The following is a 22,473-nucleotide window of genomic DNA, read 5'->3' on the forward strand; positions in this document are numbered from 1 at the left end:
CTCTGGAAAGGGGACAAACCTGAAGCCACAGGATGAGGGATTCCAGGTAGGTCATTTTTAGACCATAAATATCAGGTTAAAGTAGCAACTCCTGTTCTGGGCAACTTGAAAAGCAAAAGCAAAAATCAACAGATAAGTCATTCTATGTATGATGTCTCTTCATAAAAAGGACATTCTCAGGACTCGGAAAACAGATTGCATCTTTTTCTGTTGGCCTCACAGTGAAGAACCATAGTGCTCTCCTAGAGGCGGCACCACCGTTAGATAAGAATGTGGGGGGCCGGGCGTGGTGGCTCACACCTGTAGTCCCAGCACTTTGGGAGGCCGAGGCAGGCGGATCACGAGGTCAGGAGATCGAGACCAGCCTGGCCAACACAGTGAAACCCTGTCTGTACCAAAAATACAAAAAATTAGCCGGGCGTGTTGGCGGGCACCTGTAGTCCCAGCTACTTGGGAGGCTGAGGCAGGAGAACGCCTTAACCCAGGAGATGGAGCTTGCAGGGAGCCGAGATCGCGCCACTGCACTCCAGCCTGGGCGACAGAGCGAGACTGTCTCAAAAAAAAAAAAAAAAAAATGGGGCAGCAGGGAACAACAGGAGTTCTAGTCATTGTGGTTTTTCTGTTTGTGTTTTTCTTTTCTAAGACGTGATCTTGCTCTGTCACCCAGGCTGGAGTGCAGTGGCCCAGTCTCAGCTCACTGCAGCCTTGAACTCCTGGGCTCAGGTGGGCCTCCTGCTTCAGCCTCTGAGTGGCTGGACTGCAGGTGTGTGCCACTGCACTGGCTTATTCTGGTTTTTCTTAAAGACTTTAGGGAACTAAGATCATGGGAATCTAAATAATAAATGAATTCGCTGCCTCATTACCTCTGGATATCAGACCACAGGGCTGGTGTCAGTTAAGATTGCATGTCATCCTTGGCCTGAGGAGGAAACAGGTTGGCGAGGTTCCGGGATAGGCTGCGAGCCCATGTGACTCCCGCCCGCTCCCAGGTGGGCTCTGCAGGCCTGGCTCAGAGTTCCCTGGCGGGATGTGCTGCTCACCAGAGCCAGCAGCTATTGGGTGAATACTGCTGAAAAGTAACCACAAGCTGGCAGCATTTCCAGGTCAAAAAACCCCCCCAACCCTCACGCAGCCGTGGTCTGCTCGTGAGCTTGTCTATGATGTGTGACTCCCAACAGCTGCACAACACTGCATCTTCCCTGAGAGCCGCAGCAGCAGTCACCGTCCACAGGGTCAGCGGGGGGACAGGTAAACACGTACAAGATCAGCCGCAAAGTACCATTTGTGTTTCTAGCTGGGACCCACAGCTGTCTCTGCTGGTCTTCTAGTCTTCAGAAGTGCCTGTCTCACATGCACTGCCCACATCTACACACCGTGTCACAAGAGACCCCCAGACCACAGCCTTCCAGAAGCCTCCATCTACACACCGTGTCACAAGAGACCCCCGGACCACAGCCTTCCAGAAGCCTCCATCTACACACCGTGTCACAAGAGACCCCCGGACCACAGCCTTCCAGAAGACTCCATCTACACACCGTGTCACAGGAGACCCCCAGACCACAGCCTTCCAGAAGACTCCATCTACACACCGTGTCACAGGAGACCCCCAGACCACAGCCTTCCAGAAGACTCCATCTACACACCGTGTCACAGGAGACCCTCAGACCACAGCCTTCCAGAAGCCTCCTGAGGAAAGCAGGGCTTCATCTGAAGACAGATCACTGGCAATAAGCTTACTTGTTTTTTTGAGACAGCGTCTTGCTCTGTTGCCCAGGCTGGAGTGTAGTGGCGTGATCACAGCTCACTGTAGCCTCAACCTCCTCAGGCTCAGGTGATTCTCCTACCTCAGCCTCCCCAGTAGCGGGGACTCCAGGTGCTCACCACCATACTCAGCTAATTTTGTATTTTTTGTAGAGATGGGGTTTCACCATGTTCACCAAGCTGGTCTCGAACTCCTGAGCTCAAGCCATCCACCCACCTCGGCCTCCCCAAATCCTGGGATTACAGATGCGAACTACCATGCTGGGCCTAATCTTACTTGTTTTAATGTAAAAATGGACAGTCTTGAGGATGACAGATTGGTAAGATTCATATCTTCATGAGGAAAAAAAATAGAAAAAAAAAACTGTACGACCCCCTAAAAGAGAACCTGGTGTGTTTAAGCAGAAGCAGTCCTATCAGACGCTACCTGTCCCAGTGACAGGATGCTGGGCTGAAGGAAAATGACGTTTCAGCATGAATCCAGGCCCTCAGCCCTCCCATACAGTTCTCCCAATGATGAGTGTGAGAACACCGTCTCCTGTCCTGTTTCTGGTAATGACAGGCAGGCACTCATGAGTGCCTTCGTGTGCACTCAGTAACCCTTCTGCTAGCAACAGTTTAAAAGGCTATTTTTCGAACTGCCTTAGACTATAATACAAAATGGAATAGCACGGAAAATGGTTTTTTAGAATTACAAATTTTCTTAAAACAAGGTCAGACAAGACAGGAAACCGCCAAGCCAAATTCTACGGGAAAGTGGCCCGAAAGAGGCACGTGGAATATCGGGCACCAGAGCCACTTTGCCCCAGTGGCCTTTGCTGGAAAAAAATGCAAAGTACAAACACTCTGAGGGGTGCCCTCCAAGGCCGCACGGAACGTGGCGGAGAAGTCCAGGCTGACTCCCCAGGGTGAGGGTCTCATGGGAGACCGTCTCCGCATCACACAGACCTGCAGGAAAGGGGTCGGTCTCTGAGGAGCTGGGCTCCAGGGGGATCCTTGCTGGGTTTCCTCCCTGGGGCAGGATCTTGGCAGCCCCAGCACCTGGAGGGCGAAACCCCGTGGATGAGGTGGTGGGTGCACAGGTGCTAACCACATGGCATGCACACACATGCTTATAGTCATCTCATTTCACAATTTTTAAAAGCTTTACAAAAATCGGTCTTGGCCCAGAGCATTTTGGCAATTTTCGGGCGATGAGCAGAAAAGTGAAACTCAGAGAAGCTTCAGTTGCTGAGCAGGGAGAGAGCAGCCCGGGGTGGGGGCCGGAGGCGCAGTCTCGCAAGGCAACTGATGAGTGTGCTGGAGCCGGAAGCCTGAGGGCTGCTCCAGGGGCCTGATGTGCACAAGGGGTGCTGCAAGATGGGCCTGCATTTCTGTTTCCTCCGTTGGAGGCAGAGGGAGAGGAAACAGGGTCTTAAGCTTCTAAAATGGAACCTCCTGATAGTAAGGTCCAGCCAGTGGAGTTGGTGAAACAGCCTTTTCTGGAGTCCCTAGGAGGATGGCTTTTCTCATTGCTGCAGAAAGGCAGTCTGTGCTCTCATGGGCACGTGTACACACAAACACACACTTGCACACACACACGCACATACGTGCATGGACAGACACCACTACCACTTGCATAAACTCTCAGGCTCCCTTCTGGTTCAAAAGCCTTTGAGTCATACTCAGCATGAACAGATGCTCAGCGCAGGCTAGGTTAGGAATGCTCCCAGGAGCTGGTGCTGTGAGGAAGGGTCCAGGACAGGGAACGGGAGAGTGGATCCCCCTGTTCCCCAGAGCTCCAGCTCATACTTGGAATACGTTTTGCCCTTGACTGGGTCTCCGGAGGCCGCAGCTGGTAAAGGTAACCTGTGTCCCCGTGGAGTCTCACCTCCTGAGTCCCGTCCCCGTGGATCCTCACCTCCTGGGTCACGTCCCCGTGGATCTTCACCTCCTGGGTCACGTCCCCGTGGATCCTCACCTCCTGAGTCCCGTCCCCGTGGATCCTCACCTCCTGAGTCCCGTCCCCGTGGATCCTCACCTCCTGAGTCCCGTCCCCGTGGATCCTCACCTCCTGAGTCCCGTCCCCTTGGATCCTCACCTCCTGAGTCCCGTCCCCTTGGATCCTAACCTCCTGAGTCCCGTCCCCTTGGGGCCTCACCTCGTGAGTCCCGTCCCCATGGAGTCTCACCTCCTGAGTCCTGTCCCTGTGGGGCCTCACCTCGTGAGTCCCGTGGTGGGTCACCTTCACCAAGACCTCCTTCTGTAGGTCATAGCTCCTGGAATCTGACGATGCCAAATTCTTCACCTTCGATTCCATGTTCAGTCCCTGGTAAAAGAAACACTTCTCACTAAATAGTCGTACATTCGGCCGGGCACAGTCCCTCATGCCTGTAATCCCAGCACTTTGGGAAGCTGAGGCAAGTGGATCACTTGAGCCCAGGAGTTCAAGACCAGCCTGGGCAACATAGCAAAACCCCACCTCTACTAAAAATACAAAAATTAGCCGGGCATGGAAGTGCATGCCTGTAGTCCCAGCTACTTGGGAGGCAGAGGTGGGAGGATCACTTGAACCCGGGAAGTGGAGGTTGCAGTAAACCATGATTGCACCACTGCACTCCAGCCTGGGTGGGAGATTGAGACCCTGTCAAAAAAAAAAAAAAAAAAAAGAAAAAGAAAATCCTACGTTCACAGCTCATACCACCTTTGCAATTTATTTTTCATTCTCCCACGCTCAGGCTTCCTAAATGATGAATGAATAAGACTTTCTCTAAGATGTCCCACTCTTGCCCCTTGGATTTCCCACTAAGAGGAAAGACAGAGCACCAGATTTTCTCCATTCTCTCCTGGAACTAACACCTGGAGTCCGTACCAAATTGATTGAATCTCTTACAAGGTTCCGGCCAATGGGAGCTCATGTGTCCAGGGAGCTGTCCCCAGCCCAGGTGGTCTCTGTGGCACAGCAGCCATCAGGGCGCCTACACTGGAGAGCTCCCAGGACCATCTGGGAGGGCCTGCTCATGGCCAGCAAGAGTTGATCTGGGATCCCGGTGGCCCTGGTAGGCTGTTGGTGAAAGGAATGGTCCTTGGGACTGGGCCGGGCAGTCTGGCTTCTGTCGCTAGTTCCCTGAGAGTCCTTGGGAAGGCACCGCTGCCCCACAAGGCCTTGAGGCCCTTTCTGCACCTGGCATACCAGCGCCTGGCTCTAGCTAAATTACCTTCTTCAGCTCTTCACTCATTTGATTTGCTTCTGCAACCAGCGGCATCAGTTTGATGTAGTCCTGGAACGCAGCCAGGACACCGGGATCTGCCTTGCCGTCTCCACCGTCCGCAGCACCTGGCAACAATCACAGTGGAGGTGAAAGTCAGTCACTTGTTCCGCCATGAATTTTTTTTTTTTTTTTTTTTTTTTTTTTTTTTTGAGACAGAGTTTCACTCTCGTTGCCCAGGCTGGGGTGCAGTGGCGCCATCTTGGCGCACTGCAACCTCCACCTCCCGAGTTGAAGCGATTCTCCTGCCTCAGCCTCCTGAGTAGCTGGGATTACAGGTGTGCACCACCACACCTGGCTAATTTTTGTATTTTTAGTAGAGACGAGGTTTCACCACGTTGGCCAGGCTGGTCTCGAACTCCTGACCTCAGGTGATCTACCCACCTCAGCCTCCCAAAGTGCTGGAATTATAGGTGTACAGGCATAAGCCACCATGCCAGGCCCTTTTTTTTTTTTCTTTTTAGACAGCTGTCTTGCTCTGTCATCCAGGCTAGTGTTCAGCGGCATGATCTCTGCTCATTGCAGCCTCCACCTACCAGACTCAAGCAATCCTCCCATCTCAGTCTGCTGAGTAGCTGGGACTACAGGTGCAAGCCACCATGCCTGGCTAATTTTTAAAATATTTTGTAGAGATGAGGTCTCACTTTGTTTCCCAGGCTGGTCTTGAACTCCCAAGGTTCAAGCAATCCTCCTGCCGTGGCCGCCCAGAGTGCTAGGATTACAGGCATGAGACACCACACCCAGCAACCGTGAATAAATGTGTATGCTTTTTTGTTCATTGATTCGTTCAGCTGTTCATCAAATATCTACATTTTAAAATTACAAGCATATAATTAAAAAAAAAAAAAAAAAACAGGAAAATGACTCCTTACATGGCTGCTTATCTCGACCCATGAATCCTGGCCACAGGCAGGAGGTCCTCTGCCCCCAGTTCCCATTCTTGGTCTCAGGGTCCTTGACCCCAGGTGGCTCCAGCCTGGAGGAGGGTGGGGCTAGGTGAGACATGGCTGGCTAGACAGAAGGCCTGGAGGTATCCTCAAGCTGCTGCTGGCACAGCAAGCGACCTGTGCTTCTCTTATAGTTGGGGTGGCTTGAAGGAGGGGCTCATGGAGATTATGGGAGGATCAATCTCCCTCCCAAACCCAGGCTGGTACTGCCTCTAATCAGGAAATCTCACCTCTTAGGGACCCCTGGCCTGTGGGTGCACACAGTGCCCTTGGCCCTGAGGTCTGACTCCAAACTGCTCACATAGCTGCTGCCTTGGTGGGGACCCAAGTCTTCCCTAGGGTCCGAGCCAGGGTCTGGGGCTGGTTCAGCTTCATGGAGCCACCAGGGCCACGAGGGCAGCGGCACGGTCAACCTCTGAGAACAAGTCAATGAACAGATGGCTTTTCCGGGCCTGGTATGACAGAGTCTTGCTGGTTCGTTGTTTTGTTTTGTTTTGAAATGCAGTCTCGCTCTTTCACCCAGGCTGGAGTGCAGTGGCACGATCTCGGCTCATTGCAACCTCCTCCTCCCAGGTTCAGGCAATTCTGCCTCAGCCTCCCGAGTAGCTGGGACTACAGGTGCGTGCCATCACATCCAGCTAATTTTTTGTATTTTTAGTAGAGACGGGGTTTCACTGTGTTAGCCAGGATGGTCTCGAACTCCTGACCTTGTGATCTGCCCGCCTCAGCCTTCCAAAGGGCTGGGATTACAGGCATGAGCCACCGCGCCCAGCCTGGTTCGTTTTTAAAAGTCGAGAACTTCAGCAGAAGAAGAGCAAGGAGGTGAATTTCAAATCAATTTATTTTGCTGAGATTCTGAGAGAAACACTGGTGTAGGGAACAGGGAGGAACTCTTTTGCATACACACAGGTGGATCTGCCCACTTTCCACCAGGGGTTTCATTACTGCGAGTTCAGGCAGAGTCCGGGTGCTGAGCAAAGCGTGGGGCCCCTCCAGGAAGCCCGCACATCACTGAGATCTCAGCGGGCTCCAGCCTCACCTGGATTCGGGGGAGCCGCCTGGAGCACGGTGATACGGGGCTGGGGAGAGGGGCGGGGAAGGCGTGCAAAAGCCCCAGCAGAGACAGGCAGAGGCGGGCGGCCAGCGTGGGATACTGCCGGGGGCGTTCAGGGGAGAAGGGGAGATTCTGTCTCAGAAGACTCGGGCTGCACGTTCTTCTGGGCCACGCATTTCCAGCCCAGAGCAGCCCCAGCCGGCCCCTCTTGAGTTGGGCCACTGCTTCTGCAGGCCCAGCAGGTCCCTGGGGGCGGCCCGAGGCCACTAACTGGCTTCTCTAGCTCAGCATTCTTCCCTCATTTGCTGTGTACCCCACTCTCTTCTCTACCCCTTTGAAACATCTTTACCTTCGTCAGGGAACCTTTAACGAGTTGAATGTTTAACGTGTGCTCACTCTATATGGAAATCATAATTCAATTTTGTAAACATCAGACTTTGACAAAACAAATGATGATTTTGTTAAGGAAAGCAGAGAGACAGAGTGTGAAATCGCTGCTCTCAGATCGGCACACGGGAGAGGCCGGCAGTCAGGAGGGGGCTCACCGAGTTTGTGCTCACTCCCTCCACGGCCGCCCTCTCCAGCTGGAAGAAGTCGTTAATGGAACCTGCTGAGGTCCTCACTGCCCCGCTCCGAAGGAAACCCCACGTACAGGTAGGTGCTGTTGGATCCCAAAATCAGGCGGTCCTGGGGAGGAGACGGTGGGCTCAGGAGGGGTTTGAGGCCAAGGAGGGTGAGGTGAACCTCCCCAGTGAGAAGGATCTGAGGAATGTCCTTCCCACAGGGATCCCCCAGACAGGGAGAGACCCAGAGAGGAGGGAGGTGGCCTCTGGCTCCTGCGTTCACCTTCATTGCACCCATTGAGGGCGTGACTCCCTTGGCCCTCCCTCCACGCGTTTCCAGGCTGGTCTGGGCAAGTGCAGCCAGGGCTGCAGGGGGCACCAGGTCCTAACTCAGACTGCAGGCTACAGACGGCCTCTTCCGAGGGGTGATGCCCAAGCTAAGCCCTCCTGGGCGGTAAGTCTTGGTGAGGCAGAGACGGCTGCTGAAAGAAGGGCAGTGTGGCCAGGGACAGGAGGCCGAGGGAGGTCACTGAGGGGGCTTTCCAAAAGGGGAGTGGCCAATCCTCATTTGACTGTCCTGTCTGAAAGGCTCTGGCCACCAGGGAGGGGAGAGGGCTGTTGGGAAGCTGGCAGGGGCCCCAGGGTTGGCAGACTGGAGAGGAAGAGGCAGCGATGTTTGCAAGACGCTGTTCAACCCCTCTCAGTGACAGGCTCTTAGAAAAATCTAAAATGGCACAAAATGTTAGAGCTGGAAGGGACCTGGGAGGACACCTAGTTCAGCCTCCTTGTTTTCCAGGTGAGGTCAGAGGAGTAAAGTGACTTGCCCAAGACCACAGAGCGAGGCAGGAGCAGGCCTGTCCCTCCAGCAGCGGTGCCATGTCGTCCCCGGGCCGTGGTGGCAGAGGAACCGGTGTGAAAGCCCCATCCTGTCACATCTGTGATGTGGGCACCTCACATGACTGTCCCCTCCCAGCTCTTGAGGACCTAGGACATTCTGTGAGCCCGCAGGGAAGTTTACCAAATGCTGCAGCTTTGTCCTGGTGGTGATGGGCACCCCGTTAACGGCAACCTTGCATTTGCTGTGTGGAATGACCATCACTTTACCATCGGCATTTGTGAAGGAAGCGTGTTTATCTGAAATTCTAAGAAGACAAGAGTCAGTCTAAGACACCCAGCAAATGGTGGTTTTCGTGAGCAGGTAGGCTGATCTTTCTCATTTGCACAGGAGGGAAGATCTACAGCTGCGGAGGATGGCAGGTGGCATCTCGGGGCCTCCTGTGTGCTATGGCCCATGATGCATGGGGACAGCAGCGGGTGCAGAAGGACCCTGCCCTTGGGGAGCACGAGGAGCTGGGAGACAGCAGGCAAGGGCTTCACTAACAGAATGAACACCAGCTGAGGGCCTAGCACTGCGGGGAGCCGGCCAAGGCCACACTGGAGTCCTCATGCTCCCAGGCTAGTGGGATGGGGTGGTGGGAAAATGGCAGCAAGCAAGCTTCAGAAGAGACACTCGGGAGGCGACTCTTAACGAGCTCATCTACTCCAGGTACGTTTCTATCTGTTTCTGCGCCCTCACGGTATAAATTCAGACCTTGTAAGATCTGGGGCTGGACATCAGGGGTGTCAGGTTGGTGTCCTCCCTCCCCGCCCCGCTTCCCCACACCGGATGTCATCTGTGTGTCCTGAATGACTGGCTCCCTGCCTTAGCATGTTCCATGTTCCTGCACTCCTAGGCCATCAAGGAATGTTCTGGATGTGGAGACCCGTGTGCATCCAAACCTTTTTTGCATGGGGCCCAGGGGTCCTGTGGGAAAGGTTTTGGCCTCATCACTGGAGTTCAGACATTTACTCACCTGTGCATTGGACCAAGGACGTGGTCTGGACTTGAGGGGGATCCCCAGGGAGAGGTCCCGAGAAGGAGGCTGGCAGTGCAGGACGAGGCGGGGCCAGCCGGCCCCTGGGTCAGCACCCCTCCCGCCACGACGGCCCGTGGGCTTTCGTACGGGGAGGGGTGATCTGTCTGAAGGACGTAGGTGATGGTGCTTCCCAGCTGGAGAGCTGGAAGCAGGAGGAGGACCCTCCAGCAGCGGCCTCCCAGGCAGGGCAGCCACAGAGCTGGGGACAGCTCTCGACTGCGTGAGGCCCGGCAGGGGCTTTCCCAGGGCTCCTGCAGGGGCCTCCTGAGGGAGCCCTTGGGGTCACTCCACAGCCTGGGCTTTCTGTAGTCCAGTGGGTCAGGGCTCCAAGCACCAGGAGAGATCCAAGGATGCACTTATGTTTGGGCCACGCCCGGTGGGCTTGTTCATTCGGCCCCCTTCGTTTCCTGGCCAGCTCTACTTGCTTCTGTTTGTGAAGAATTATTACACAGAATCTAGAAACCAGCTTTCCCTTTTCTCCCAGGGTTGCAGCCCAGGAAGCAAACCAGCACTGCACCCTGGATTTCAGCCAGAGGACGAAAGCCCTGCCCTCAGCTTTCTCAGACCAGCCCTGGAGCAGGTGGCCTGCGGAGACCTGGGCAGTGTCCCTGCTTGTCCTGCAGACTGTGTGGCTCTGCAGATGTCTAGATGGAGGAATCACAATCCTCTAATGCTGGACGAGGACACTGATTCATGCAAACTCACCCCAAACCTTGAATCACGATAGCATTTGAGGCAGCCCGGCGGGCATCACATGAACCTGAAAAGAATCAAGATATAATTTATTTTAAAAATAAATCGGCCGGGCGCGGTGGCTCACGCTTGTAATCCCAGCACTTTGGGAGGCCGAGGCGGGCGGACCACGAGGTCAGAAGATCGAGACCACGGTGAAACCCCGTCTCTACTAAAAATACAAAAAAATTAGCCAGGCGTGGTGGCGGGCGCCTGTAGTCCCAGCTACTCAGAGAGGCTGAGGCAGGAGAATGGCGTGAACCCGGGAGGCGGAGCTTGCAGTGAGCCGAGGTCGCGCCACTGCGCTCCAGCCTGAGTGACAGAGCGAGACTCCGTCTCAAAAAAAAAAAAAAAAAAAAAAAAATCAGACACTTTCAGAATTTGACCATAAGAAGTTAACATGTCTGATGTGTCGGAAGTGACATTTTCTCTACAGTGGATGGTACTGAAGGGATTTTTCCAATTGGGATTTTCAATCATAATGGTACTTAGACATACTTTTCTTTCTGCCTTGTGTGTGGGGGGAAGGGGGGGAGTTCCTAACTTTTTTAAAGTTCCACCTTCTTCCATGAGCATTCTGGAGGAAGACACTATTAGGTCTGGGCCTCAGGAGACCCGCTGAATACTGGCCACGGGAGAGGTTCTGGTGTTTGAAGCTCCGTTTCTGTGTAGTGACTGACCCCAAGGAGTGCAGACATGTCACCCCCCACATCCCCACATCCCACGGCCATCTCGCACGGAGGCCTCACAGCCATCCTGGGGGTGCACGGAGCCCTCGCGGCCGTCCTGGGGGTGCACAGTCGGGGAGGGGAAGCCAGGGGCTCCTGCAGTTCTGGGTGCTGTGTTCCAACCTGTTCAGCACTCATTTAGGTCAGGAAGACGATTCAGCGGCTGATGCTCTCCACAGAAACCGCTAAACAAAAATGTAACAAGAACGATGCCAGGATAATAGATGAATAAAACGTGCTGTATACATCCGAGGGAATGTTTTTCAGCCTTCGAGAGGAAGGAAATTCTCACACAAGCTACACGGATGCACCTTGAGGACATTCTGCTGAGGGCATAAGCCAGTGAGAGAAGGATGAAAAGGTCCTTACCTGAGGTCCCCCCACTGTCAAATCCACAGAGACAGAAGGTGGGGAAGGGGTTACCTGAGGTCCCCCTACTGTCAAATCCACAGAGACAGAAGGTGGGGGAGGGGTTACCTGAGGTGCCCCTACTGTCAAACGCACAGAGACAGAAGGTGGGGGAGGGGTTACCTGAGATCCCCCCACTGTCAAATCCACAGAGACAGAAGGTGGGGAAGGGGTTACCTGAGGTGCCCCCACTGTCAAACGCACAGAGACAGAAGGTGGGGGAGGGGTTACCTGAGGTGCCCCCACTGTCAAACGCACAGAGACAGAAGGTGGGGGAGGGGTTACCTGAGGTCCCCCCACTGTCAAACGCACAGAGACAGAAGGTGGGGGAGGGGTTACCTGAGATCCCCCCACTGTCAAACGCACAGAGACAGAAGGTGGGGGAGGGGTTACCTGAGGTGCCCCCACTGTCAAACGCACAGAGACAGAAGGTGGGGGAGGGGTTACCTGAGGTCCCCCCACTGTCAAACGCACAGAGACAGAAGGTGGGGGAGGGGTTACCTGAGATCCCCCCACTGTCAAACGCACAGAGACAGAAGGTGGGGGAGGGGTTACCTGAGGTGCCCCCACTGTCAAACGCACAGAGACAGAAGGTGGGGAAGGGGTTACCTGAGGTCCCCCCACTGTCAAACGCACAGAGACAGAAGGTGGGGGAGGGGTTACCTGAGGTCCCCCCACTGTCAAACGCACAGAGACAGAAGGTGGGGGAGGGGTTACCTGAGGTCCCCCCACTGTCAAACGCACAGAGACAGAAGGTGGGGGAGGGGTTACCTGAGGTCCCCCCACTGTCAAACGCACAGAGACAGAAGGTGGGGCATGGCTGCCGCGCTGGAGGGGGAGGGGCAGCTCGCGTTTCGTGGGTACGGAGTTTCCTCGGGGAAGATGAAAATGTACTGCAGATGGATGGTGGTGATGGTCACACAGTGTGAATGTACCGAATGCCACTGAGCTGTACTCTTAAAATGGTTAAAATGAACTTTATGTATATTTTACCAAAATGAAAAATATTTAAAAAACAAGAAAGAAAAACATGCCTGTGGGGCAAGAAGCATGAGAAGGGCAGGGACAGGGGGGAGGGCAGGGGAAGGGCGGGGCGGGCGCAGCGGGAGGGCAGGGCGGGGGCAGGGGGCCGGCTGGGTACCAGCTTGAATGAAACCCGGCGAGCTGAGGGTCCTCGTTGACGTTAAGAAGGTGAGGGAAGGTCATCATCTGCTGCTCCTGCAGAAGTGGAGAGGGTGGGCGTCAGCAGTCCGCACCAGCCCACCCGGGGGAGAAATACTTCTTTCCCGTCTCTGTGCACCTTGTCAACCGCCTGGGGAGGGAGGAAAGGTGAGAGGGGCTGGGGCATTGCTGATGGTGGGGTGGAGTCTCAGGCAGTCCAGCCGTCAGGAGTCAGTACATCTGGACCGGACAGTTCCAAGGCACCGTCTCCCTGCTGCCCTCCCCAGCTGTCTGCATGCCCCGCTCTGGTCCCCCGCCTGGGCAGCCCCTCCCCATGTCTCCATGCAGCCTCTCATTCTCCCGAAGTGCTGCTGGCTGGCTGAGAATCAGATGTTGATGGCAAAAAGTGGGGTACGGCACGAACCCTCACCTGGGAACCTGAACATGTCATTCGTCCACACAAGGATTGTTGTGGCGTAGGGATTTGACAGTAAACAAAACGGGGATGATTATGCATGAGGAAGACTTTTACAGCTTGAAATCCTCTCTGACAAAGAGTAAAGAGGGCAAAAATCCTTCCAATTTTTTTTTTTTTTTGAGACGGAGTCTCGCTCTGTCGCCCAGGCTGGAGTGCAGTGGCGCGATCTCGGCTCACTGCAAGCTCCGCCTCCCGGGTTCACGCCATTCTCCTGCCTCAGCCTCTCCGAGTAGCTGGGACTACAGGCGCCCGCCAACACGCCCGGCTAATTTTTTGTATTTTTAGTAGAGACGGGGTTTCACTATGGTCTCGATCTCCTGACCTCGTGATCCGCCCGCCTCGGCCTCCCAAAGTGCTGGGATTACAAGCGTGAGCCACTGCGCCCAGCCCCAATTTTTACTGTATATGCAGAACCCAAAATCACGTATTCCTCCATGTGACCCTACTTGACCCTTGAAGCTGAGCGTCCCAGCCACCACTTACCCAGAACGTGACTCAGCACAGCCTTAACCATCTGGCTTCCTGATGCCACAGACCCCACCCTGCTCCACCCCCGAGGCCCTGAGGCCGTAGTTAGGCCGTATGAGCTTCCGGAATCCCCAGCTCCAGTCCCCAAGTACTCCAGGTCTTATCCTCAACTTTGGGATTTTCCCAGGGCCTCGTGGCCATGGGGAGCGGAGTGGGGTGGAAGCCGGGGTGGCGAGGGGAGGCCAAAATTCACATCACAGCCCATTTAGGGTGTGATCTCATCAGCAAATGCCAGGATCGATACCCGGCCTCACGCCCTGCCAGGCACCGAGGCCTCCCCGGTTCCCTCGCTTGCATGCTCTGACGCTCTCTCCCTAGCTCTGCCAGTAGCATCATTACCAGTCACACGTTACACATTCATTGAAAAAGCCTCGCCACAATCGGGCCTGGCCAGCCGGACCGCAGCCTGTGCCCAGCCCCCTGCCCTGGGCTGAGCCTCCGCAGGTGGCGGGAGTGAAGCTCACCTGGGCCTTCTCCAGCAGGTGTGCCCGGGTCACCTGATCAGGAGCCCCCAGCTGCTGCTCTGCCTGGAGACAGGCCGACGGCTCTGGAAGGAGGGAGGCATTTTAAGCAGCGGGTCTGCAGCGCCAGGGGGAGGCACGGGATAGCTAGGGTGTCTCCGGCTCGGTTCTCAAAGCCCAGGACCCCGGCAGCAGCAGGAATGCACCACACTTATGCGTGAAGACGAGATCTTTCGGTAAGTCCTACAAAGAGGACTTTTAATTCTCCTCCTAATTCGTAAGACGTTAGTGCAAGAAGGTCCTTTAAGGGGGAGGCGTGAGTTCAGTGTTCTGTCTCTTATTTTTTACTTGCTCAGGTTTGTGAGGGCGTTTCACGTGATTCCTCGCTACAGGGATTTCCCATGGGGTCGGGGGATTCGGGAAGAATCATAGGCTTACACTGTTTCCCATATAGTCCGTGTCTGTGCTTGCGAGCAGTGGGGGTTACGTGCTACGTGTAGGTCCACATCTGGCACGTCCAGTTTTTGATGGTACGGAGATTTGTGACAGGCAGAGCCAGGCCCAGGCCAGGACACACACGTGTGCACTGATTCTGATTTAGGGAGCGCTTTGTTGAGGTTGAAGCCTCAGCGAGTCGGGTCGTGTGCCTGGGAATGGGCCAGTGGGGCTCGGGGCTGGCCCACCCTCTGTCTGAGCCTTTGGGTAGCCTGGCGTGATGGGTAGGGCAAGGGGCGCAGGAGGTCCTGCCACTACCCGAGGGCCCCCAGGAGGGAGGGAGCCCATTCAATATTGCTGCTTTGATACCGGACGTTCATGCCAATTTCACCTCAGTAGTTTTATTTTACCTTTTTATCCATCTCATTTTAAATCATTAATGAGCATAAAACGATATATATATTTATGCTGCCAAACTGCAATCGAAGGTCTTTTACCTGTCACAGGGGTTCTCAATAATTGCGCATGTTGGAATCACCTGGGGCGCTTTAGCGCTGACGCTGCCCGGGATTCTGGTTTGTGAGGTTGGGCGGAGCCCTGTCACCAGGTGGCTGGGATGCACAGCCAGGGTGGAGCTCTGTCTTGGAGGAGGTGGCCAACCCTCCGTGGGCTTTCTGCGTCATCTCTCCGCAGGAAGCCCTCTGTGGGCAGACATCAGATGGCCACTGTCCAAATCCGGTAAGGAAAAACATCCTGGGAGAAACGATGATCTCAAAATAAAAACGAGGCTGGTCACAGTGGCTCACGCCTGTAACCCCAGCACTTTGCAAAGCCGAGGCAGGAGGATTACTTGAGCCCAGGAGATTTGAGGCTGTCGTAAGTGGTGATCACACCTCTGCACTCGAGCCCGGGTGACAGAGCGGACCCTGTCTCAAATACTAAATAAATAAACTGTCAATAAAAATGAGAGTAAGATGACCATCTTAAAATGCAGGGCTATTATTTCTCACAACTGCAAGTGAGTCTACGTCTATCTCAAAGTTTTTTTTAAAAAGGATGGAACCACAATATCCTGGACAAAGCCCCAGTGCCCCCCACTGTGCCCCAACCACTCCCTCAGATTCGAATGCAGGTGTTCCCTCCACCCCCAGCCTCAGGCTTCGGCCAGGTCAGAACCCCCGTTGCTCAGGGCATCAGCCCCTAACTCGATTTCCCTGACATTATGGAGTTTCTGCATCTGGCCAGCAGATGACTCTCTCATCAGTGTCCAGGTGTTGACCACTGCTTTGTTCTGGATCTTTTTAGCCCTTTCATGTGCAAAGATAGACACAGTCTTAGGCCTGGAGCCCTTTGCTGGAGCAGCAGCACCCCCAGGACACACTCAGGTCTCCCCTACCCGCCCCAGATGACTTGAGATTCCGCACCAGGTCTGGTTCCATTCAACCATTAAGACCAAAATGACTTGAATCACCTGCACAGTTCAAATAAACACGTGCAGCTCAGCCAGGCCGGACCTCAGCCCCGACATGTCCTGAGACCGGAACACAGCCAATTGGGCTGACTTGGTTAACCTAAGAACCTGCCCAATCCCTGTGGCTGCTGAAATGACTCCTGGCGTGGAGGCTGTCGGCAGGCTCTGCTCTGCGCCTGCGCCGGGCTGGGAGGAGCCTCAGAGGTGTTCTAGGTCACTCCTTTCGATGTCGTCAGAGAAGACAGATGCCCCCAAATGTTGCGTGGGATATACAGTAAAACATTCCTTTTCTCTGAAATTTCAATGTAACCCAGCACCTTGTATTTTTATTTGCTAAATCTGGTAACTGTACCCCTTTCATTTTACACAGGGGAGATGGAATCAGAGTTTACAAGTCCCACGGGCTGTGGGCACCATTTTCTCTTTCCTCTGTATCACATGGTCTCTTGTGTAAAAACTGGAAGCAACGGATTTGCATCTGATAAGCAGGGAGAAAACAAATGTTCTGGATACTGCTTAAGGCAAAATTCGATCTAAAGCTCTGAGCTTGGGCTGGGCATGGTGGTTCATACCTGTAATCCTAGCACTTTGGGAGGCCGAGGAGGGAGGATCACCTGAGTCTGGGAGGTTGAGGATGCTATGAGCCACGATCATGCCACTGTACCCCAGGCTGGGTGACAGGGTGACACCCTATCTCAGAAAATGAAAATAAAACCTGAGCTTGTGTCAGATGCTGGAAGAAAATGCCTCATGGTGTGCCACAATACTGAGGCTGTGCAGTGAAGAATGAGAAGGAAGACATTTGTCACCAACATGCAAGTGCCCCTGTGCTGAGAAGAGGGCCACAGAAAAGACCAGAAGGGAGGCAGTTCCTGGGTGGCATCATCATAACCACACTTCCCAAGCCTGACTCACACACCAGGCAGAACTCTGCTAGGCACAGGCCACACATGACCTCCCGCAGTCCTCTCACCAGCGCTGTGAATGAGGAATGCTCACTCAGTGTAACAGGTGATAGGGGAGAGGTTCTATTTCTTGCCCATGGTCACAGCTGCTAGGGCCAGACTCTGTCTAACCTCTAAGCCCATAGACCTGGTGAATGACATTATCAGGGCTGGCAAGTAAGTTTCACCTCACATGCCAACTCCAGCTGCCCAGAATCAGGCCTGACAGTCCCAATCTCCTGCCCGTACTCAGTGGGGAGCTGTGCTGGTGGATTCCCAAGGCCGGCCTTCGCCCGAGGAGGGGCAGGGCAGCATGTGGGGAGGGTCCTACAGAGGCCACAGACTCCCTTCTCCCCACACCTCCCTTTCTTAGAAGGTTCAGGAGAGCAGGCTTGGAACAAGCTGCAGAGGAAAAAACACGTACTTCAGAACCCTACAGATTCCTTTGCTGGCTCCATGACTATGTGCAAACAACTTACCTTTTCAGAGTCTCAACTTCACAGTGGTAAACCAGTGATAGAAACACATTCCTGAGATGTTATGAGGGTTAAAGATCACAGAGGTAATTGTTCTAGCACATGCCTGGCATGCAATATCAGGTGTTAATATCACTACTGACCCCAATAGACAGAGTACGATGCTAACTCTCTTCTTTTTTCCTAGCTGATTTCTTCACTTGCCTCTAAAATATCAAGTTAAAAAAAATAGCAGGGCAAACCATATATAAAGTTGATGAATTTTACTAACATTGTGAAATCAAATGAATAGTACTTAAAAGTTTACCAAGTTCCTTAAAATGCAATATCTTATTCAAGCTTCCTGACATGGAGACACTGCAAGGAGAGTGTCTCGTCTCATCTTACAGAAGAGGAAACTGAGGCTCAGAGGCTATTTCCCAAAGTCTTAGAGCTGGTGAACAGAGGCATCCAGACTTGAACACAGTCCCATGTTTTCCCCTTATTCCTGCATAGAACGGAATTCTTTTCATTGATTACTGTTCTATTACTGGTACTATGACTTAGGGGACAGAGGTGGTAGGATCATAGCTACATGTAACATTGACCCAGGATTTGTGTATAGCCATTTCTAGATCAGATTGGTGGTATTGTAGAGATCACTCTCTGATGTCCGCCGAGGTACCAGTATGGAGGATCAAAGTGTGCTCTAGTTGATCAAAGATTCTAGTTAGTGGAATGCTACATGAATTGCTTGGTTCCAAAGAACTTATCTTGGTGCGGCCGGGTGCGGTGGCTCACGCCTGTAATCCCAGCACTTTGGGAGGCCGAGGTGGGCGGATCACCTGAGATCGGGAGTTCGAGACCAGCCTGACCAACATGGAGAAACCCCATCTCTACTAAAAATACAAAATTAGCCAGGTATGATGGTGCACGCCTGTAGTCCCAGCTACTTGGGAGGCTGAGGCAGGAGAATTGCTTGAACCTGGGAGGCAGAGGTTGCAGTGAGCCGAGATCATGCCATTGCACTCCAGCCTGGGCAACAAGAGCAAAACTCCGTCTCGAAAAAAGAAAAAAAACTTGGTGCATCCACGCATGGAAAGGGTACTTCAGTTCCTGGTGGTCCTCAGGCTCATGGGTCTGAACGCTGGTCTCACGGTGGTAATGCACAGATGTGCTGCTGACACAGTTCTCCAGGATAAACCATGGAGATGCTCTCATACCTTCACAATTTGCTTCTTGATCAAATTGGGGTCAAAGCTTATTCCTCCGAGCACTGGAATATACTTGAGGGAAAACAGCTCTTAGCCCTATGGGCGCTTTGGGGCTCTGGTAGGCTCACTTAGGCTGGGTGGGGTGTGACTATTGAGGTGGGAGGGAGGCAGGAGAAGGGCACACACGTCCCCTTTTCCTGTTTCTGGCTCTATATGCTGTGGTTGGAAGAGCCACCTTCATCCATAGGTCAAATCTGCAGGATCCTGTAATACCCACCAGCCCATTATGCCAGGGGGAGCCTTCTGCAGGGGGAGCTTTCCGCAGAGCGGCCTTGTGTGGAGATGCCACCAGGGGGAGCCTTCCGCAGGGGGATCCTTCCTCAGGGAGAGCCTTCTGCAGAGCGGCCTTGTGTGGAGATGCCACCAGCTCATTATACCAGGGGGAGCCTTCCGCAGAGTGGCCTTGTCTGGAGATTGGGACAGTGGCGTCCATTTGGCTCCCATCTGCTTGCACTGGATGGTGATGACCAGGTGAGACCGGCTGCTGCTGGCATTCATTGGTGGAAGCCGTGGTCCTTATTTTTGTTCCTTGTTCCATCAGCCTTTCAATTTGGGTATAGTTCTCACAGGGCACCGACTTCAGGCCTTCCAGGTAAAAGCCCAGCTGTTGATCTTCCCTTACTCTGAGCCCACCAGGTTTTTTGGTTCTGGACAGTAAATCTCATATCTATAGAAAATAGAACAAATAATGTAAACTTCAGGAAGGCGGGGATTGTTGTTTACTTCACTGCTGTATCTCTGCCTATATAGATGCTCAATAATAGTTATTGGATGAATGGATAAATTTCTGTAGGTATTTCATAATTTAGCGAAGTAAGAAATAGGGAAATTGCAAGCAAAAGGATAGGAAGACTGCTGTAATTAGTGAAGTGAGAAGCATGGTTTTTTTTTTTTTTACCTGAGACAGTTTTGCTTTTGTTGCCCAGGCTGGAGTGCAATGGCATGATCTCAGCTCATCGCAACCTCCACCTCCCTGGTTCAAGCTATTCTCCTGCCTCAGCCTCCCAAGTAGCTTGGGTTATAGGCATGCACCATCATGCCTGGCTACTTTTTGTATTTTTAGTAGAGACAGGGTTTCACCATGTGGGCCAGGCCAGTCTCAAACTCCTGACCTCAGGTGATCTGCCTACCTCTGCCTCCCAAAGTGCTAGGATTACAGGCTTGAGCCACTGTACCTGGCCAGCTTTTCTTTTTAAGTGTAAAAAAAAAAAAAAATTATCTTTTAGAAATACAGTTTTATTGTTGTCAGGTATATACCTAGACCAATCCAAACAGACTGAGTTCCCTAAGGGTGGATGTCTTTTTACCAGTGGATCCTCACAGTTCCTGACGCAGAGCACACACGATGCTCATTGCATGCACAGTGCAACTAGGGCTGGGCTAACACCTGACACTTAGTTCACTGCACCCGGGGGCCAGGGAAGTGGTCTTTGCAGCGTGATGAGGCATGTGAGTTGGTATCCACAGCGGTCTGTCTATAAATAGGTGCTTCTGGAGTTTTTGCACTTGAACACATTGTTCTCTTATTAACATAAATATTCTCCTAGCAATCTTGTTAACTCTATTTAATTAGCAACTCCTTTGCAGATAGTATAAAAAAAAAACCCACCATAGCCTCTTTCTAAATTCTATATTACAAAGTAATGAAGTCTTAACTTTACTGAGAACAGTGATAAATAATAAAAATAATTAGAAGTTAGTAATGTTCAAAGTACCTAATATACACAGAAGACACATTCCGCCTAGGTTAAGTCATGGCACAACAAATACCACTACCTTGAGATCTCTACTTCCAAGGGAAACTTATTCAGTCTCAATAGTATTTGTGGCCAGGCACGGTGGCTCACACCTGTAATCCCAGCACTTCGGGAGACTGAGGCTGGTGGATCATTTGACGTCAGGAGTTCGAGACCAGCCTGGCCAAGATAGTGAAACCCCGTCTCTACTAAAAATACAAAACAAATTAGCCGGGCATGTTGGTGGGCACCTGTAGTCCCAGCTACTCAAGAGGCTGAGGCAGGAGAATCACTTGAACCCGGGAGGCGGAGATTGCAGTGAGCTGAGATCACACCACTGCACTCCAGCCTGGGTGACAGAGTGAGACTCCGTCTCAAAAAAACAAACAAACAAAACCCCAGTATTTGCAACAGCCTAACCAAACCAGAAAATCTGGGTAATTCTTTGGATTTTATTATGGGAGGTTTGTGTGATGATGCTTACTCCAGGGCCTTAGGGGAATTCCCATGTCCCCTTGCTCTCAAAAAAGCCATGCTGAGAAGGCCAAGTAGAGTCATGCTGGGGTCCCAGTAGAGCCGGAGCAGTCTGTGTTACTTGGTGCAGAGCAACCCAGACTGAGAATCAGACCTGGCTTCTTAGTCCTGGTTCTGCGTCCAACATGTGAGACCTTTAGAAAGTCTGACATTCCCAGTGTTCTCCTTCTAGGAGGACAGATTAAATGATCTCTCAGCTCTCCCCGAGCTCCAGCATCTGTGGCTTTAAGTCCTACAGTCCAGGCAAGATCGCAGATTGAAGTTTGGGGGAAGCAAAATTAGGATAACAGACATAAGGTGCCGGAGATAAAACATCAAAATGGGGACAACTGCTGCCTTAGCTAGGAAGCCTTTCTGTAATTTCCCCCGAGTGATAGAAATGATAGGAAGTGGCATCTCATACTGAAGATATGACTGAATAAGGCTTATTAGAAAAAAGGCAAGTAAGTTTATCTGGATGGAATGAAGTACAGGGACTTGCTGCTGGCAGCAGCACCCTCCAAGTTATGCCTGGAGATCAAGAGTGACGATGGGCCGGGTGCGGTGGCTCCTGCCTGTAATCCTTTGGGAGGCCGAGGCAGGAAGTTTACCTGAGGCCAGGAGTTCGAGACCAGCCTGGGCAACATAGTGACATCCTGTCTCCACAAATTGTTTTTTTTTTTTTTAACTAGCTGGGCATGGTGGTGTGCACCTGTAGCTCCAGCTACTTGGAGGCTAAGGTAGGAGCATCACTCGAGTCCAGGAGTTTAAGGTTACAGTGAGTTATGATCGTGGCACTGTACTCCAGCCTGGGCAACACAGACCTTGTTTCAAAAAGGAAAGAAAGGGAAAAAAGATCACCACACCTTGTCCCTCACCTGGGCCATGGAGAGCCTCCTAACTCCTGTTCCGCTCCATCTGGCACTCCTTCAAGTCCAGCTTCACTCTGCCGCTGGAGAAATACCTAAAACCCCGATCTGATGGTTTTACTCCCCCTTTGGAAGCCTTGCTTGCTTCTCCGTTGCCTGCTCTTTAAAGGACCTTCCTCCTTGGCAGCCATCTCCGGCTTCATCCTCGGATGCTCCCCCTACCCTCAGCGGCCACATACCCCCTCCCGCCACACAGGGCACTCGCCCGACCCGTAAATGCTAACTTTCATGTGTTAATGATTTAAAATACACATCCTGCTGCCTGAAGTGCCACTATTTCTATTTGCACCCTCACTTCTCTGCCTCACCAAACTCACAACCCTCTTTCAAGGCCCAGCCTAACTCCTCTGCAGACAACACGGAACAGCCCCGGCGGTATTAGCTCCACCCCCGCTTCCAAGCCTCAGTCTCGGTGCCACTCCTGTGCCCACCTCGGTCTCGGTGCCACTCCTGTGCCCACCTGGGTCTCAGTGCCACTCCCGCACACACCTGGGTCTCAGTGCCACTCCTGCGCCCACCTGGGTCTCAGTGCCACTCCCACTCCTGTGCCCACCCGGGTCTCAGTGCCACTCCCGCGCCCACCCGGGTCTCGGTGCCACTCCTGCGCCCACCTGGGTCTCAGTGCCACTCCCACTCCTGTGCCCACCCGGGTCTCAGTGCCACTCCCACTCCCGTGCCCACCCGGGTCTCAGTGCCACTCCTGTGCCCACCTGGGTCTCAGTGCCACTCCC

General features: G+C 53.0%; 1 protein-coding gene across 1 annotated transcript in view; it reads right to left on the reverse strand.

Annotated features, from left to right (window-relative positions):
- LOC129458299 (kinesin-like protein KIF28P) overlaps nt 1-22,473 on the reverse strand; it is a 58,902-nt gene that overhangs the window by 9,933 nt on the left and 26,496 nt on the right. The window contains 14 exon segments of the mRNA XM_063613597.1: nt 3,962-4,069; nt 4,959-5,077; nt 7,552-7,609; nt 7,611-7,697; nt 8,592-8,715; nt 10,195-10,249; nt 12,488-12,575; nt 12,658-12,725; nt 13,871-14,071; nt 15,597-15,773; nt 17,029-17,237; nt 17,315-17,365; nt 18,782-19,060; nt 19,062-19,231. Of these exon segments, the coding sequence (XP_063469667.1) occupies nt 3,962-4,069; nt 4,959-5,077; nt 7,552-7,609; nt 7,611-7,697; nt 8,592-8,715; nt 10,195-10,249; nt 12,488-12,575; nt 12,658-12,725; nt 13,871-14,071; nt 15,597-15,773; nt 17,029-17,237; nt 17,315-17,365; nt 18,782-19,060; nt 19,062-19,231 (1,794 nt within the window).

This window comes from Symphalangus syndactylus, chromosome 19, assembly GCF_028878055.3.
Source record: "Symphalangus syndactylus isolate Jambi chromosome 19, NHGRI_mSymSyn1-v2.1_pri, whole genome shotgun sequence".
Lineage (NCBI taxonomy): Eukaryota > Metazoa > Chordata > Mammalia > Primates > Hylobatidae > Symphalangus > Symphalangus syndactylus.